The sequence below is a fragment of the Tachysurus fulvidraco genome, chromosome 6 (assembly GCF_022655615.1).
Source record: "Tachysurus fulvidraco isolate hzauxx_2018 chromosome 6, HZAU_PFXX_2.0, whole genome shotgun sequence".
In the NCBI taxonomy this organism is placed as follows: Eukaryota; Metazoa; Chordata; class Actinopteri; order Siluriformes; family Bagridae; genus Tachysurus; species Tachysurus fulvidraco.
This window is the reverse complement of record NC_062523.1, coordinates 28,583,062-28,601,317: the sequence shown is the minus strand read 5'-3', so window position 1 is coordinate 28,601,317 and position 18,256 is coordinate 28,583,062. Positions and strand designations below refer to the sequence as shown.

Genomic DNA, 18,256 nt, shown 5'->3' with positions numbered 1-18,256 from the left:
ATTTCTAGTTTAAACAAACTTAGAAATAGATCTAAACAAAAAACACTGTCGTTAAGTATTTTCCTAACTCAGCACACCCCGAAACTTCTCGCCCTGAACCCACACACTGAAAGAGATTCCACTACAAAAACATTTTCGTTTATAATGTCTCAAAAACACAAACGAATTCTTGACAAATACGTTTAAAACTCGGATCCCAAATCCCTTCTTTGTATCCGTCTGACCCGTAAAGCGATACATCCGTCTAGCTTCTTAAGTCCTGAACTGTGGAACCTTATTTGAGAAATGGAATTTGACAAAAGTGGATTAGTTTGTAATAACAGTTTTGGTAGTGGCCTCACACTTCAGCAGCCTGCAGTATATGAACTGCTTATAGGAAAAGACAAGTCATTTGTCAAGCGCAAGAAATGCAGTCCCTGGGTTTTCCAATAACGAGTTTTTTTGTTTTTTTTTCTCGCAAAATTGAGTCCATGATAACTTAATTAGCGTATACATGTATGTCGACGGTGTTTACGCTGAAATATTATCTTGTCGTGTCACTCATCGAGAGCTTTATATTCGGTGTACGTGAAGTCCGTGTGGTGGAAAAAAAAAAAAAGTGACGTCAAATGCAGGCAACGTTCAATTTTCTCTTTCATAACCACTTCAAGTGCTACTTATGAGTTATTTATGTAACATGGACAGTACACGGCCAATTGACATTGTGAGCGTCTCTCTCTCTCTCTCTCTCTCTGGTAGCCTAGATTTATCCTGGCACTGAAATACAGCAGTACCGAGAGAAGCCCGGCTTAATTTAAAGCCAAACTGGATTAGTGTGAAAATGCACGCTTCAGCCAAGTCACACATCCAGTATATTTTGAGAATATGCATTCGTCCACTTCCTGGGCTTTCAAAGCAGCCAACAGTCGAGGCTTTGTGAAAGATTGGTGCCTGTGTGGAAAACCTATTAAAGCAGCTACAAGTACAATTAAGTTATTTTTAAATTCGTATCTGGGGTCCTTTATAAATTATCCACGAAGCGGTGGCAATAATTAAATTAGCCACGGTCGTAAATGTGCGAGTGCGCCTTCAGCCCGGTTCATGCTTAAATCTTTACACGTTGCTTTATTTCCTTTTCATCGATCAGCTTTGCACATTAATATGAAGTCCCCCAAAGTAAACCATGCTATTGCTATTATTAAGTATCTCATTTTGGGAGGAAAACAGAACCTGTAATTCAGCTAAAGGACCTTTCAGGCCACATTCGCATATAATCGGCGGTAAAAAAAAAAAAAACCAAATGAAAATAGATCAGAACTCACACCATTCGAAATAATTAACAATTTGTAGTCGAGAGAGGTGTTAATGGAATTTGTTGGCACAGTTTACCAGACAAAAGCAGAGCCGGACCTCACTACCTCCCCGTCTCCCTACCTCCCTCCCTGTCTGCCTGCCTGCCTGGACGAGTGCTAGCTTGCGCTTTCTGTAATTATAGTAAACAACTGTATTACTAATGGATGAGAACAAGCAGCTCTGGAAGCCAGGAGACACCCCGGATATCTCATGAGTGTTCTGGTGAAAGGAAAGAAAAAAAAAGGGGGAGAGAGAGAGAGAGAGAGAGAGAGAGAGAGAGAGAGAGAGAGAGAGAGAGAGAGAGAGAATAATGCAGTGAATGGCGATGAAAAAATAAATAAATAAATAAATAAATAAATAAAGACTAGCTAGGATATTGTACAAAAAACAAAAGTGCCAAATTACATGCAAAAAGCATCAACAACGAGGAGTCTCCAGTCCTCCGAAATAAATCTAACCTAAAATCTTGGGTTGAGGCGAAATCAGAAAGAAAAAAAAATAAATCGGAATCCAATTTCGACATTATAATTTACCGTCTGAACAAATCATCACTTTATTTATTTATTTATTTTTGTTTTGTTTGAATCACTATGCTGATAAATGGGTTCATTAACCAAACGACAGAACAAGCTATTTCCTTCCCCAAGAGTAAGGGCATTTTTGTTGATGCTTTTGTTGTTGTTGTTTTTTTTTTTAGAGTAATTGATGGAGGACGACGGGATGACATCTGGCCTGTGCCAAGCAGCTTAAGGAGGAAGAAACAGTTTGTGAAGCATCTGCAGTCTCCAGGAGCCACAAGTCACACCGCCTTTTCTAAAGAGGAAAATGGCAGCAATTAAAAAGCCATTCTCATCCCACGTAGGCGAGCTTTACTTACATCACAGTCGATCAACGTGGCGTCCGTATCCTGGAGCGCTGTTGACTGGAGGATAATGTGAATTTTTCAAAGTTACAGCAGACATTTCATCTATTTGCATATTAACTCTAATTTCACAGTTTGGAACATTAACTTTTTCATTTGCGCTCTGACATCGGTATTTACAGTCAGTTACGGCGTTTGTTTGCACATTATACGCCATGGTACTCGAACCGTTATGCAGAATTCATTCCTAGAGCCATTACACAATAGGTTACTGAATCGTTTTTTTTTTTTTTGTCGTTGTCGTTTTTGTTTTCTTACTGTGTACAGTATTTAATTAAACCTCACTAAGTCTGCATTCCACCAACATGAACTAATGATTATTGGGTTCGGGATGTGTTTACCTTCAGATTTTCTGTGTTCTGTAAACAAACAATAAAACAATAGATTTATAATCCTACCTGAGCCAATTAGGTCTCCGTTAATCTAATTATAATGGTGACTTGATTGTGTTACATTTTCTAAAGTGGTTCTCAAGGGTTTTGTGTTCTTTCTTTTTTCACCCGTTTCCTGCAAGAGACGTTTGTTTGTGTGTGTGTGTGTGTGTGTGTGTGTGTGTGTGTGTGTGTGTGTGTGTGTGTGTGTGTGTGTGTGTGTGTAAGGGGTGAGGGGAACATTTGTAAGCAGTGACATTCTTTAACACCTATGAAAATAGTGTCCAAACCGAAGTTTACTTATCATTTAGAAATGCGATATTGTATAATATTATCATTTCACTCATATTTCGCTTAGATAGATAGATAGATAGATAGATAGATAGATAGATAGATAGATAGATAGATAGATAGATAGATAGATAGACGGAACATGTCTATCTATCTATCTATCTATCTATCTATCTATCTATCTATCTATCTATCTATCTGTCCATCCATACATCGCTCTCTCCACTGTATACTGTATATGCACACATATGGATGGATGGATGGATGGATGGATGAATGGATGGATGGATGGATGGATGGATGGATGGATGGATGGACTCCTCCTTCATGTCACAAACCTGAAAGCAAGATTCTGCATTATTTATATCTCTTGTTTTCCCCCAAACTCTGCAACAGTCTACCTTTTAATATCACTTCCTCTCCAACATGACGGATCTCAACGGTTTTTAACACTTAAAGGTGGGGTCTCCATTGTTTGAAAGCCAATGTTGACATTTGAAATCACCAAAACAAACACGCCCCTAACCCAAATGGGTCCCACCCCGTATCGATAGCTCCGCCCACACATACATGCGTAACCCAGGCGACTAATGGAAAGAAATATGTTTTTATCATAACTGAAGGGAAGAACAATAAGATTGTAGATAAACAAACAAGCAAAAATGACACACAAGCATAATCTTGTAAAGGACAAAGGCATATATTAGTTCTGTGTAACAAAGCAAAACCAACGTTACTCACCTATCGAGAAGGAAAAAAGCGACCTCGGCGTCCCATCGCAAGCCTTCACGCTCCTTCAGTTCTCTCCAGCGCTGGAAAGCTGATCCTATATTAACACGTCCTACTTCTTGCCTTATCGTAAGCCTTGGTTTGCCTTCTTTCTTTGTTTTTATCCTGCATGTCAATGTTAAAACCGCTTTCTGCTAATGTCACACATGCGCATTGAACACTCTCTCCACCCATATTGACAAGACACACCCCTTTCTGCTCATTGGCTACAGGTTAGTTTTGTTTTTGTTTTGTTTGGCGGCCCAACTCAGTTTTCTGAAGCATTCCTCAAACAACAGAGACCCCACCTTTAAAATGTTCTTACAAAGTATTATTTTCTGCAGTTGTTCATGCTTGTATTGATGATGTTGTTGCTTGTGCAGTTGTTGTCTTGAATACTATATTTCTAAATGTAATGCACTTCCCCATTGTTAAATATGCTCTATTACAGTTGTTAGTAAAAAAAAAAAGACTCCATTTAAACACAGGGTAAAAACAGTTAAGGCATTTTAATGTTAATGCTAATATACAGAACATCGTCGTTGCCTTTGTACAAAAACAACAAAACCAGGTTTCATAGAAATAGTAATAGTTAAAAAAAAATACAATAAAAGACAACAGTGGTACTGTATATCCTACAGTGTGTGTCTCCTAACTGTAGCAGTGGTGTAATATTATGTGTGATGAAGAATCCAGCATGTGATGTTTTAACTTGAATCTACTCTTCTGAGAGGAGCGTACAAACTTTTAATCGGGATCTGTGAACAGCCGTACGCTCCCAACGCTCGCTTCATACTAACAAGATCTTAATAGAACGATTCTACGAGTGTGTTTCTCTCCATCTCTCTCCCTTCCTGTTCCTCTCCGCCCTGCACCGCTTTCCCAGACCCTGTACTGACAACAGCTGTGGGTTATTTACACGGCCAGGGGGAGGGTCAAAAGCAGCACAGATGGTTCATAAGGGAATAATTCAGGGGTGGAGAAGGAAACAGAAAAAGAAAAAAAAAAAAAAACACGCACTAGTTCACATGCAGCTCATCAGACCTAACCACACACACACACACACACACACACACACTGTTAGAAGAAGGTTAGTTTAAAGTAGCAGGATCTGAGCTTGCAGTCCTGTCTTTTATTCCTCTCTTAAACCGGAAAAGTCACTTCCTAACGTGTTCGACCGTCTAAGAAAGCATTTCCTGTGCAAAAGGAAGCGACGACTTGTTGCAAGGCGATTCAGAGAGGTCAGTTGGTAAGTTGGACGTTTTTTTATTTGCCCTCTCGAAAGCAAAAAGTTATGCACGTTAATCCTTCCGTCGACTTGGTGTCAAAAGGCAGCTGTGTACTTTTTTTTTCTTCCCTCTTGCTCAACTGCTCACATCTGTCAATGTGTTTTCTCTGGAGATTTTGTTTTAAAGAGCACACGCCTTGAGCTTTTATTCGAGCGTGAATGTTTGTAGAGGAACTGAAAGTCCAGAAAGTTCTTGAGAGCCTAAGAAGTATATCAATAGGAGAACTGTTTAGCTCACGACTGCTAACTCTGGTGTCCTGCCAAAGGAAACTATCTGAAGTTTTATTGTATTGCATCCACGTTCTATGTGTGTGTGTGTGTGTGTGTGTGTGTGTGTGTGTGTGTGTGTGTGTGTGTGTGTGTGTGTGTGTGTGTTTAGTCGAGCTTACCAACCATTTAAACTATTTGATTAGAAACAAGATTAACAGCAATGATGTCTAAGTTTTGAGGATTTGTTTTGAGAAACAGTTTTTTTTAGTGTCATTTTCATGTCATTTTAACTTCTTCTCTATCCACCCGAGCTGAGACGACAACTGTCATCCTAAAAAGATGTCTACTGTGTTTTCTCTCCGGCTGCACATTTTAGAAATATTTCCTGTCCTCATTCTTGAGATTCTTAGGTGTTTATCTTCTTTTTTTTTTTTTTTTCACACTAAACCTGACAGTCTTGTTTTTCTGGAGATGAGAAGCAATTTGTCTTGTGACTCACAACATGTTACAGTATATTTAAGTATTTATAAGTCTAGAGCTTGTCCTAAATTAATATTTCACACTTGTTGCGGTCGTCTCTCGAGTAACGCGTCACGAGCCTGGAAGGGGAACGAAAGACACGGAAATGTGTCACGTGTCAAAATGGATAAATGTTTTACAAGAAACAATAGTTGCTGTAATTGATGTCTTCTTGAGTCAGAACATTTTGTCTTTAAAGACATATCAGTACTTGAAGGGATGGAGGAAGTCTAGAAGGTTGGAGATCTTTCCTTGATTACTCTTGGCTTCTTCCAGCTTTCCAGGTATTCTTTTATTACTTCCTCGGAAGGAGGAGCTAAAAATGATGGGCGGGGAAATGAAGCATTTACATACATGGCATTTAGCAGACACCCTAATCCAGAGTGACTTACAACTGAGCAACTAAGGGTTAAGGGCCTTGCTCAGGGGCCTAGCAGGGGTTCGAACCCATGACCTTCCGATCAGTAGCCCAACACCTTAACCACTGAGCTACCACATCCCTGCAAATCATCAACATGTCGCTTCTCCATGTTGAGCGACTTCGATTTTAATCTCAATTTTGGGCCTTACTCAAGGGCCCAGCAGTGGACGCTTGGTGGACCCGGGATTACCTTCAGATTAAAAATACATGAGGAGGTCCAGAAGAACCAAGGATAGAGAAGAGAAGATCATGTCGTCTGAGAGAAATAAAATAAGGAAGATAAGGAGAAGAAATAGAGCAGCTCATGATGTGAATCAGATCATGAATCTTATCTACAGCAACTGGCACTTTAAAACAAATGAGTGATCAGGGCCTTGCTCAGGGGCCCTGAAGAAGATGCTTGTTGGACTTGGGCTTCGAATTTGCATCCTTCCAATCAGCCATCCAACGCCTTAACCTCCAAGCTAACACATCATGTTCCTTAAAGCCAAGGAATCCAATAAGCATAAAAAAACAAAACAATGGATCGCACTACTGTAAGATGACGACTCAGAACTGACGAGCGCCCCAAACTGAATGTTAATGCTGTTCACTGGACAAATGGCGTCGCAGGGCAGCATATTAAACGTTCAGGATGTCAAAATGGATTTCTGTCACTGTGTGTTTGACAAGAAATCAATCACATCTTAGCCAGTGTGTTTGGGACAGGCAGAACTTCACAAGTTGTTTTCAATTGGGAGAATATATGTGGACGTTTATCCGCTAGTCAAATCGACAGTCAGCAGAAGGCAGTTTACAATCCGTACGCGACGTATTTCCTTGCGTTCAGGGCCGAGTGTTTTAAATTCATTCCATCACTGATTCACTGATTCATTTTCAGCTCCGCCTCAACAAACAGGAAAAATTATGGAGGAGATACATCTTATGTCCCGTGGCATAGAGACTGACGGGGTGTGTGTAGGGGCATGTCTTATGCTTTGGTGTTGACCAGCTAATTTCGGTCTCATGGGTTCATTTGGTTGATTCCCGCATTGAAATCTGCAGCTTTTATTAAATAAAAAAACCACAACAACTAAATGTTTTAGGCATAGTATTGATAATTATATAAATAATAATCCTGTACTAGAACTAATTCCTCATATGTGAAAACATACTTGGCAATAAAAATCTTTCTGATTCTGATTCTGATTCTGATAATTACTGTAGATCAATTCAAGGTCCTGCTTGTACGTGTAAAATATAGCATGATAGCCATGAAAAACTGTCTTTCTAACTGAGAGACTTAACATACTGAGAATGAAATCAAACAAAGAAAAAAAAAAAAAAACTAAAATAATAAGAGACCAGAAATAACTTAAAGCATTCTTTGGTGCAATTACTCACCAGGCAATTTCACAGTGTGTTAGTAAATATCTAGATATTGACATTTGTTTTGTACAGGAGCGAACGCGCTGATGGCGTACAAGTCAAACAACTAACAGGTCGGACAACCTCGAAGCCTTTCGGCTGAAAGCAAATAACAGACTGGAGTGAGTGTGATAAAGCACTACGTCGGTCTCTCGGTTCCATTTTCTCTCCGTCATAACCAACGGCGAGGCTAAAGCTTTAAACAAACGACAGGGTAAGTAGATTAACTTCTTATTCTGCGCTAATGGACAAATTTCATTCACGAAATTTTCTGCGTTTTTATTCCACTCTCGCGGTAATTAGCACCACATTACGAGCTCCGTGTGGAAATTCACTCCTCACACCTCACCACAAAAATAAATAAATAAATAAATAAATAGATAAATAGATAAAATAGGAAAGGAATAACAAACTAATGATTGCATTTGTGTCGTTCCCTGGGTGGAAGCTATTTTGTGAACGCTGCTTTCCAAAAAAAAAAAAAAAAAAAAAAAAAACTTGCATTTTTAGTTTTCCACCTTCGAGTGATGAGTTAACAAAACTAGGAATAAATGGAGCTTTTAATTGCAAGTGCAGAATCTATTCGTAGCTCAGCAGATGGCGGACCGAAGCAAATATAGAAAAAGCGATAAGCTAAATATAAATCTAAATCTAAAGTGTCACTCCTCCGTGGATGGATTAGCTAGCTCTGTTTCAAAGCAGAGAAAATCGCCTGTACAATATGTGTACGTACAAAAGCGAAATAACAGATTCGAGGTTCACAAACAGCTTTATCGCTTGTTAGTCTTGGAAAAGTCTCACGCGAGCTTTCAGCCATTTCCTCTCTCTCGGTTCTCCATTGTGACTCGAGATCCAAGTAAAGCAATCCTTCCCTCCTCCTCCCTCTACATTCTTCCTCAACAGACACCATATCATCTCTAATCACTCACTCCGTCTCTCTTTCTCAGCTGTCCCCTTCAATCTTTCTCCTGGACATTTCCTCACATGCTCCTGAGGCCCGACTCGACGAGAATGGCATCTAATACGACTGGCTCCATAACGCCGGCTCTCAAAAATGAGGGTGAGTATGGAGTTTTATGGATTTAATATATTCAGGGCCTGCACGGACTCTGAACACTGTACCATGTGTGAGATCTCTCTCTCTCTCTCTCTCTCTCTCTCTCTCTCTCTCTCTCTCTCATGAATGTGTGAGATTTGAGAGACCTGACTGCATATCAGGGTCAGCTAATATACCAGTGTACATTCTGAAATGCCAAACCCGAATTACTTTTAAGAAGTCTAAAAGAACGACACAGCACATTCAGCCTCATTATCGACAGAAAGTCGACTCAGCTCCTCAAATCCTCAGCTCCTTCCTCTTTTTTTTTTCCTCAGGTCTGCCAAGAAAGCAAAGGAAAGGAAAGAATTAATTTTCAGCAATAATGTGTGTCAATCACATTACAGTAATTTCACAATATTTCCACCGAATGCTGAAAATTTACCCATGCACATTGAGGGACGGTGAATAACTGCAGGTTTCACTGCCACGTACTGAAAGACCTGTACGGGGAGATTCCCTCTGATTAGGGAGGAGGAAAGTTAGTGGAGTGGAAAATGCAGGAAATATGAAAAGCCAATAGGTGAATCAGAAGAATGCTGGAGAAAAATAAAATACTAGGATCAGTATTTCTTTCTAACCTGCAAATCGCCGTATCTCCAGAATGTAAATAATTTACATGTATGAATGATTAGCATGAGAAAGCTAGGTCATATTTTATAAATATTTATTTATTGTAATATTGACATGGGTTCCCGTTTACCGTAGGTCTGGTTCCTCTCGAGGTTTCTTCCTTATAATCATCTCAGGGCATTTTTTCCTTCACCCTTGTTACCTCTGGCTTGCTCATTAGAGATTAAAGATCAGAATTAAAATGGCATTATTTTTATTTTGAATTTCTATAATTCTTTTAAGCTGCTTTGCGACAAGGCTCAATGTTAGAAGCACTATACAAATAAAAGTGAACTAAATAACAACCTTTGCTTGGTTTACATTATCCAGTATTTTTAAACTGACCTACTGGTAAAGAGATAGGTTCAGAGAGAGAGAGAGAGAGAGAGAGAGAGAGAGAGAGAGAGAGAGAGAGAGAGAGAGAGAGAGAGAGAGAGAGAGAGAGCGAGAGGGAAAGAGAGAGAGAGGGAAAGAAAGAGAGAGGGAGAGACCGTATAAATATATCTATATAAATAAAAAAATATATATATAATAACTAAATATCTATCTTCATATATATATATTAATTATTATATGAAATAAATACTTATATATAATATATATATATTTAACTAAATATATATATCTAGCTTATATATACTTATATCTAGAGAGATATTCTACTCTGATATAGAGAGAGAGAAGCTGCTATTTCTTGTGGAACCGGTTCGATATTATTCCTTACTTTGTTGAACTTGGCCTTTAGTTTAGAAAAAATAATTCATAAAAAAAAATCAAAAGAAAAGAAAAGAAAAGCCAAAGAGAAACAGCAGGAAAGACAGGAACCTGCTTTCACCTTGTTTTACATTGCAATTTCAGTCATCTTTTAAGATTACTACATGTCAGTGTATAAGACGATCCCAATACGACCTTGGATAAAGTCGTTAAAGGACTGCGTGATGGATAACACGTGTGTAAATCGCTGTATTCGTCCGTCCTTATCAATCAGAGTGATGCGTAATCTATTACGAAACGGGGATATTTTTCTGTCAGTAAGTGTGTCTAGTGGACATATGTTTCATGCTAGTCGTCTAATTATCAGTGGCCTGTTAGCGGTAGGCTAGCATTCAACGAGAGTTTAATTTGAAAACATAGCCAGTCACTGCCGGACCTTTGTCGCGACCGCTGTGTGTTTCGCTTGCGTCATGGCGTTTCCTTCCCCAAATCGTACGACATGGACTCGGCTTTAAACCGGCGAGCTTGAGATTAATGTAATTAAACATTCAGCGTGATCGATAGGGTTTTGGTTTACCCAAGATCGCTTATAGCAAGGAATTCAAGAAACAAATCATCTCCAAGGCTCTGTTTACGGTACACAGCCTAGATATTCTGCTTCAGTTTTTTTTTTTTTTTTTTTTTGCCTTTCTTTCTGTTCAAGATCTCCATATTATTCCCTCAAGCCTTGGGTAAGCAACAGGAACTAGGCACATGGAAACTCAGTGACAAGCTGCTTTTCTTCCCAGCAGTGGGAGTCTCGAGATGCGAGTACAAAACCAGGGAGATGCGTTTTATTTATAAATCCGTCTAATTCAACAGGCATGTCTGGGTTTGGTTTTTTTTCTTCAACTTTAGACATTTTTTAAGTCCCATTTTTGCTACGGCGCATGGAAAACCGACTCCAGCCACCAGAGCACCTTGTTTGTGAATCCCACAGCATAGCAAACACAGGCTTAGCACTTCCCACACTTATATGCCCTTTCTGGTCATCAAGGCTGCTGTGAATTTCCTCCCAAAGGTGTTAAGAGCAGAAGAAAAAAAACTGTTAACGTGTGCACTATTACTTACCACAAACTGTGCTAAAAACCTGAGAAGGCATCAAGGTGGTTTCAGGGTTGCAGACAGAGTCCTGTGTTGAAAAACTAAGACCTGACACCAATTTCCAGAGGAGCTGGAAGGTGGTCACCTGCTGCTGGTGTGCATAGTGATGTTTAAATAAGCGTAAATGTTGCACCACCTCTGGCTGCCTCGGTCTCTGAAGAGGATGGGGAAAGTTGATCTCAATGCTAATTGATGACTTCCTGCTGTGACATTTCAAGGGTTGATTGGCTAGGAGTGGGAAAAACACACGCGCTGCATGGCCACCAACTGGTACACCGCTGCAGGAGAGAGGGTTTTAGAAGGCAAACTGGGTGCAGATCATGAAAGCGATTGGTAAAGCGGTCACGTAGGGCTCTGTTATTTCAAGGCTGGTTGACTGCTTTGCTTAAAAAAAAGCAGTGTGCGTCCTTTATTTATTTATTTTTCTTCATATCCCAATAGCTTCGAATGCATCACCAAAATGAGCACGACAATAAAAATCTATAGCAAATGTATTGTGTAGCATAAATTATATTAGCAATAACAGTAATATATGAAGGTACATTCTCGTAAATAAATAATAACACGCACTGCCTCTTTCTTCAGCCGAAGCCGCCGTAACGTGATTTCATTTTACAGTTCAAAATGATGAATGTGAAAATAAGATCCTATAATTAATTTAAGTGCAGTGTGACAAACTCCAGGGGTTTTAAAAGACATATAATTAGTCACAGACGTTACATTACCATAGTCGATTGCCGCGTGAAGGTTTCCCGGACAATCTGTTTTCTGCTAGGCTACTTCCTGTAAAGTACGTTTAAGACGGAAGAGGCTTAACGCGTGCACGGTGTCATCGTACGAGCTGCGATTTAACATCGAGACAGGCAGCAGGGGATAAAAATCTGGCAGGGATACGGCAGCATGCAATCAAAATCAAAACACAAGCATAATATCTAGGTCAAAGTATGATCAAAAGGGGAAATATAATCAAGTGGAGAGAGACTTATTAAAGCAACAATGAATCACAATCAAATACTCAAAGCCAGTGAATAAATATAGAAGTTCTAATGAGGGCAAAACCTACGGGTGGAGTAGGAATGTGTCAAATCCCTTGAGAACGGAGATCTGGATGGCATCCAAAACAACTAAATATATAATCAACACGGATTTGATCGAATTCAACATAAATTCAATCCTTCATTAATCCCTATACAAGACATTACCAACATGTCAATATTAGACTTAATTGTCCATCGCCGATCTAACGTAATTAAAAAGAAAAAAGAGCCGAGGATGATCCTCGAGGATTTTTATATACAGTACAATTTAGCACTAATTGCATCTCTGCAGGTCTTTTAATCAAGTCACCTGCTTTATGATCAAAGCCTCCAGAGAAAGCAACATCATTTACATTTGTGAGCTGCTTGGCTTAACAAGATGTTTCAGCGTTCTTCAAAACAATAAAAGCAGGAATATTTTCCCAATACGAATGAAAGGATAAGTAACGCAAGAGAAAAAAATAAATAAATATCTCCATGGATCTACATACTGCAAAGCGATTGACACGAGGCAAGGCGGACTAGAACGAAGAAAGAAGCGGGAAGTTCTACATATAGAAACAGAAGGCACTGAGAAATCAAGGCTTCGAGTTAATGACATGAAAATACTTAGCAAAGACCGCTATGGGGATAAAAGAAAAATAATCAGGGGAAAAAACACAGTACAGATGAAAACAATCAGGTAACAAACCAAAAAAAAAAAACAAGAACAAATGATGTGAACCCAAAAGTTGGCACAATTGTGTAAACTACACAATAGTGTTTATTTATACTGCTTCATATGAATCATAATGTTAATAAAATACATTAACTAACTTAGTGGTTAACACGTTTGCCTCACACCTCCAGGGTTGGGGGTTCGATTCCCTCCTCTGCCTTGTGTGTGGAGTTTGCATGTTCTCCCTGTGCCTCGGGGGTTTCCTCCGGGTACTCCGGTTTCCTCCCCCGGTCCAAAGACATGCATGGTAGGTTGATTGGCATCTCTGGAAAATTGTCCGTAGTGTGTGCGTGTGTGTGAGTGAATGAGAGTGTGTGTGTGCCCTGTGATGGGTTGGCACTCCGTCCAGGGTGTATCCTGCCTCGATGCCCGATGACGCCTGAGATAGTCACAGGCTCCCTGTGACCTGAGAAGTTCGGATAAGCGGTAGAAAATGAATGAATGAATGAACGTTTTAGTTCTTAGCACCTGATCACAAGCCTGACAGTCAAAGAGAAGATGCAGACTCCATGTGGTCTATCAGGACAACAACCTCCTAATCAATACACAATTGTGGACTGTATCTGAGTGTAGAAAGGATATTAGTCATAATAACACACTTCGGTGTTTATAACAGTTTATAATCACACCCTCCAGTGTCACTTAAATGAGGATGAGGATGAGGTTTGCTTTCGAGTCTGGTTCCTCTCGAGGTTTCTTTCTCTTCCATCTAAGGTGGTTTTTCCTCACCTCAGTCACCTCAGGCTTGTTCATTAATGATAAATAAAAATACATTTAAATATAAGTCTAGCATTAATCTTGTATGATATCAATCTTTATGTATCACGTTTCTTATGTTCCGTAAAGCCGCTTTGAGACAACGTCCATTGTTAAAAGCGCTATACAAAACTAGACAATAAGCCTGCTACACAATTTCCAAACTGGGAGTCATCAGAAACGTTGCGCCGCTCACATGACCTGCCTTTTTATCGGCCGCGATCTGAAGCCGTAAGCACTCTACTACACAAGCGATCGTGAGGAGGCTCACACGTTACGCGATCTTTCATCCGCCGTGATCCGAGGTGAAGCCTGTCTGATCCCCTGAATCCTGCTTTCTCACAAAAATAAATGCAAGAGCTTTCTATTGGGTTTATCTGCACTTTAGAACTAAGAAAGAAAAAGAAGAGAAAAATCAGGATTGATTGAGACTGTAGAATTCAAGCAATGGGGATTTGACTGTTCTGCCAAGAAAGCTGGAGGTAAAGAGAAACATGGACCACTTGGGTTAAATCATTTTTATAAGGTGTGAAGGTAGATGAATTTGACTTTCTCTCACCCTCATTGGCTGTGATAGATAGACAGACAGACAGACAGACAGACAGACAGACAGACAGACAGACAGATAGATAGATAGATAGATAGATAGATAGATAGATAGATAGATAGATAGATAGATAGATAGATAGATAGATAGATAGATGATATACAGGGAGATAGATAGATGATATACAGGGAGACAGACAGGGAGGTAACAGCATAGATAGATAGATAGATAGATAGATAGATAGATAGATAGATAGATAGATAGATAGATAGATAGATAGATAGATAGATAGATAGATAGATAGATGATATGCAGGGAGATAGATAGATGATATACAGGGAGACAGACAGGGAGGTAACAGCATAGATAGATAGATAGATAGATAGATAGATAGATAGATAGATAGATAGATAGATAGATAGATAGATAGATAGATAGATAGATAGATAGATAGATAGAGGATATACAGGGAGATAGACAGGGAGGTAACAGGATAGATAGATAGATAGATAGATAGATAGATAGATAGATAGATAGATAGATAGATAGATAGATAGATAGATAGATAGATAGATAGATAGATAGATAGATGATATACAGGGAGATAGATAGATGATATACAGGGAGACAGACAGGGAGGTAACAGCATAGATAGATAGATAGATAGATAGATAGATAGATAGATAGATAGATAGATAGATAGATAGATAGATAGATAGATAGATAGATAGATAGATAGATAGAGGATATACAGGGAGATAGACAGGGAGGTAACAGGATAGATAGATAGATAGATAGATAGATAGATAGATAGATAGATAGATAGATAGATAGATAGATAGATAGATAGATAGATAGATAGATAGATAGATAGATAGATGATATACAGGGAGATAGATAGATGATATACAGGGAGACAGACAGGGAGGTAACAGCATAGATAGATAGATAGATAGATAGATAGATAGATAGATAGATAGATAGAGGATATACAGGGAGATAGACAGGGAGGTAACAGGATAGATAGATAGATAGATAGATAGATAGATAGATAGATAGATAGATAGAGGATATACAGGGAGGTAACAGCATAGATAGATAGATAGATAGATAGATAGATAGATAGATAGATAGATAGATAGATAGATAGATAGATAGATAGATAGATAGATAGATAGATAGATAGATAGAAAGAAAGAATTGTACAGGTACACAGCAATGAAATGCAGTTTGGCATCTACCAGAAGTGCAAAATGTAGCCATCATGCAAAAGTGCAGCTAAATATCTAGCATATTTACAGCATGTAGTATATATGAAAGCATATACAGTGAATACAGAGCCCATCGGCCCTATAAGCTCATTACGCAAGTTGCATAGGGCCCCACAAATCACACAAGGCCACCTGCCTCGTTTTAAAGCACGTGTTAATGTTTACTGTGTAGGTGACAATATGAAGCGGAGCTATCCTTCTGTCCATTAAAAGAGAAAAAAGAAACAAAATGAGAGTGAAATGCGAGAACAGCCATCAGGTAAACTCGTGTTCTCTTCAAGTTTGATGTCAGCAAGAGCAAATAACAGTAAAGTTAAGTTGGTGTGATTCTGTCTCTAGTCTCCATCTGACTAGCTACAGTAAATTAGCTGTGCAGTGCCGCTAGTGCAAGTGTGAATGTGTGGCAAATGGTTCACATGGCTCACGGGTCAGGTAGGAGGGCCCCTTTTGCTTAGGGCCCCAGGGAGGTCAGGATCGGCTCTGAGTGAATAAATATAAAGGCTATAAGAGTGCAGAGATGTGTGGACATCATTAAGAATGACAGAATTACAGAAATGGTTCTAAGGCTACGGCATCGAAGAGGAATGTGCAGAGTGAAAGGTTACAAGATTACAAGATTATGGGATTTAAGGAGTTAGCAAGCTGAATAAACAGTCTACATGTTATATACACATAGATGAATGCATATGCAATGAAGAGTAAAAAAGATAAACTATGTAATATGTACATGTATTGTACAGAGGTTATAAACAACGTTTTGTTTGATTGATTAGCCGTAATAACGAACACGCTTGAAACTAGCGCTTCGCATCGTGCCTAACGACGCCTTCACCTACGATACACTCACTCACGGCTTATCACGTGATCGTTTCCTCTTCTGTATGACTTGCTATTTAATTAGTTTGTTTAGTCATTTCGTTGATTCTGTTAATGTTCTGGGTGTAATGACACATCATCAATTCACATTAAATAGCCCACAACCGAGCGATTCGGTCTGGTCTTAGCTCCTGGCATCATCCAGTCCGTTGTGTTCGGTTGGTATTTAAAGTCATTTGGTGCGGCTTCATAAGAAATGAGACAAAACCATTAAGCCGTTGACTTAAAGACTGGAATCGATGGTTAATGGATACAGAAGTGCAGCAGTTTTAACAAAAAATGGCATCGTGCCTTTAAAACTTCAAGACGTTTCAATTAATTCAGTTCAAAACACACGACAACATGTGGACGGACGTGATTTAGGACCGATACGGTAAAGTGGGGTTAATAGATCGTTAATGACGTTATCGGAATACGGGTGACTTTTATTGTGGTCCAGAAAGCTTTTTATTTTTTTCTTTTAGTTTTTTTTCCAAGCAGGTGATCTACCATGTTGTTTTTAACCAAAAAATAAAGAGCAGCAGTGATAGACGGAGGCAGTGGAAGGGAAGGTGAGAGAGAAAAGGGATTGCAAAAGTGAGAGAAAAGATAGAATGGACAGGAAAATCGATGTAAAGAAATGGAAGAGTCAGAAAAAAAAAAGTGGACGGTGGAAATCTGCAGAGAAGGATGCAACGAAGATAGAACGAGGATTGAAGATGTGTGTGTGTGTGTGTTTTCATGCTGCGTGCCTCTTAAGAGTTGCCCAGCAGGGCAAATTGTGTTGATTTATCTTGGCTTGTTAATATGCTCCTATATAGACATAAGATGGAAAAGTTGTTCTATACCTGCTGTTTGTGCGTGCAGGTGCAGTACGACGGTGTAATTTGCACGTGTGAATGCCACCAAGCTTTGTGTGTGTGTGTGCGTGTGTGTGTGTGTGTGTGTGTGTGTGTGTGTGTGTTTATATAGAGAAAGCACATGCAATTATTTTTGGTTTTTGTTTATTTTTTAGTTTTATGATGATGATCGATTATTTCTAATCCCTCTTTTGCATCTCACGGTAACGCTAGCAAGGCTAATAAAGCGTATTGTTTGCCTGTTGCTGCATGCTTCGCAGACCAAACAGTCCGGGGGCGATTCAATTTAACGTTGTCAGCACGATGGCGTAGATAATGAAGTGGTTGTACTTTGCACCGGTTGGCTAATTGCGTTTCTAAATCAAATCGATCACGTTTCATCTCTTAGCCCACCCACCATGCTAATTGGCTCGTTGTCGCCGGCTGCGAGGATGAGGATGCCACGTTCGCTGTAGAGAGCAGGCAAACCCCCGCTTTTTACCACACGTGTATGTTTAAACCAATTAGAAAGACGTCCTGTGGGCCTTTTTTGTGACAGAATTCCTCTCCAGCTCTGCAGGAAAGAGATTGATAACAATAGGCTACTTCTGCAGAGTCTGCACAAATTACGGAAGAAACATGTAAAGCCTGGGTCATTATTTTTGATATAGGAGAAGAAAAAAATCATATACAAGTAGGCTCATAAGTCAGTGTGAGCAAATTAGATAAATGCTAGATGCAGGAGAGTCCTAGTAAAGATAAAACGAGTGAACAGAATAGCTTTGGGAAATCCATTCATTCATTTTCTACCACTTATCCGAACAACCTCGGGTCACGGGGAGCCTGTGCCTATCTCAGGTGTATCCTGCCTATCACAGGCAGGATACACCCTGGACGGAGTGCCAACCCATCGCAGGGCACACAAACACACTCTCATTCCCTCACACACTATGGACAATTTTCCAGAGATGCCAATCAACCTACTATGCATGTCTTTGGACCGGGGAGGAAACCGGAGGAAACCCCCGAGGCACAGGGAGAACATGCAAACTCCACACACACACAAGGCGGAGGCGGGAATCGAACCCCCAACCCTGGAGGTGTGAGGCGAACGTACTAAGCCACCGTGCCCCCCTAAT

At 39.6% G+C, this 18,256-nt stretch overlaps 1 protein-coding gene and 1 long non-coding RNA gene across 10 annotated transcripts in view; one reads left to right on the top strand and one right to left on the bottom strand.

Moving 5' to 3' along the window:
- The window catches only part of LOC125141402, a 78,107-nt gene extending 74,284 nt beyond the window's left edge, over window positions 1–3,823 (bottom strand). The window contains exon 1 of the long non-coding RNA XR_007140771.1: window positions 3,658–3,823. This is a non-coding gene — a long non-coding RNA (uncharacterized LOC125141402). The remainder of the gene's footprint in view (window positions 1–3,657) is intronic.
- Window positions 3,824–4,676: 853 nt separating this feature from the next.
- Window positions 4,677–18,256, top strand: part of gypc (glycophorin C (Gerbich blood group)) — a 28,858-nt gene continuing 15,278 nt past the window's right edge. Inside the window, exons 1-4 of one of the 9 annotated variants that reach the window (XR_007140770.1) lie at window positions 4,677–4,933; window positions 7,563–7,743; window positions 8,477–8,589; window positions 8,904–9,542. Coding sequence is in view for 8 of the 9 variants with exons in the window: in XM_027152392.2 (XP_027008193.1) it covers window positions 8,514–8,589 (76 nt within the window). In the remaining variant the exon portion in view is untranslated. Of the gene's footprint in view, window positions 4,934–7,332; window positions 7,349–7,562; window positions 7,744–8,476; window positions 8,590–8,903; window positions 9,543–18,256 lie in introns of those variants that run through there. The other 8 variants (XM_027152385.2, XM_027152384.2, XM_047814747.1 and 5 more) reach the window with 8 other exon arrangements.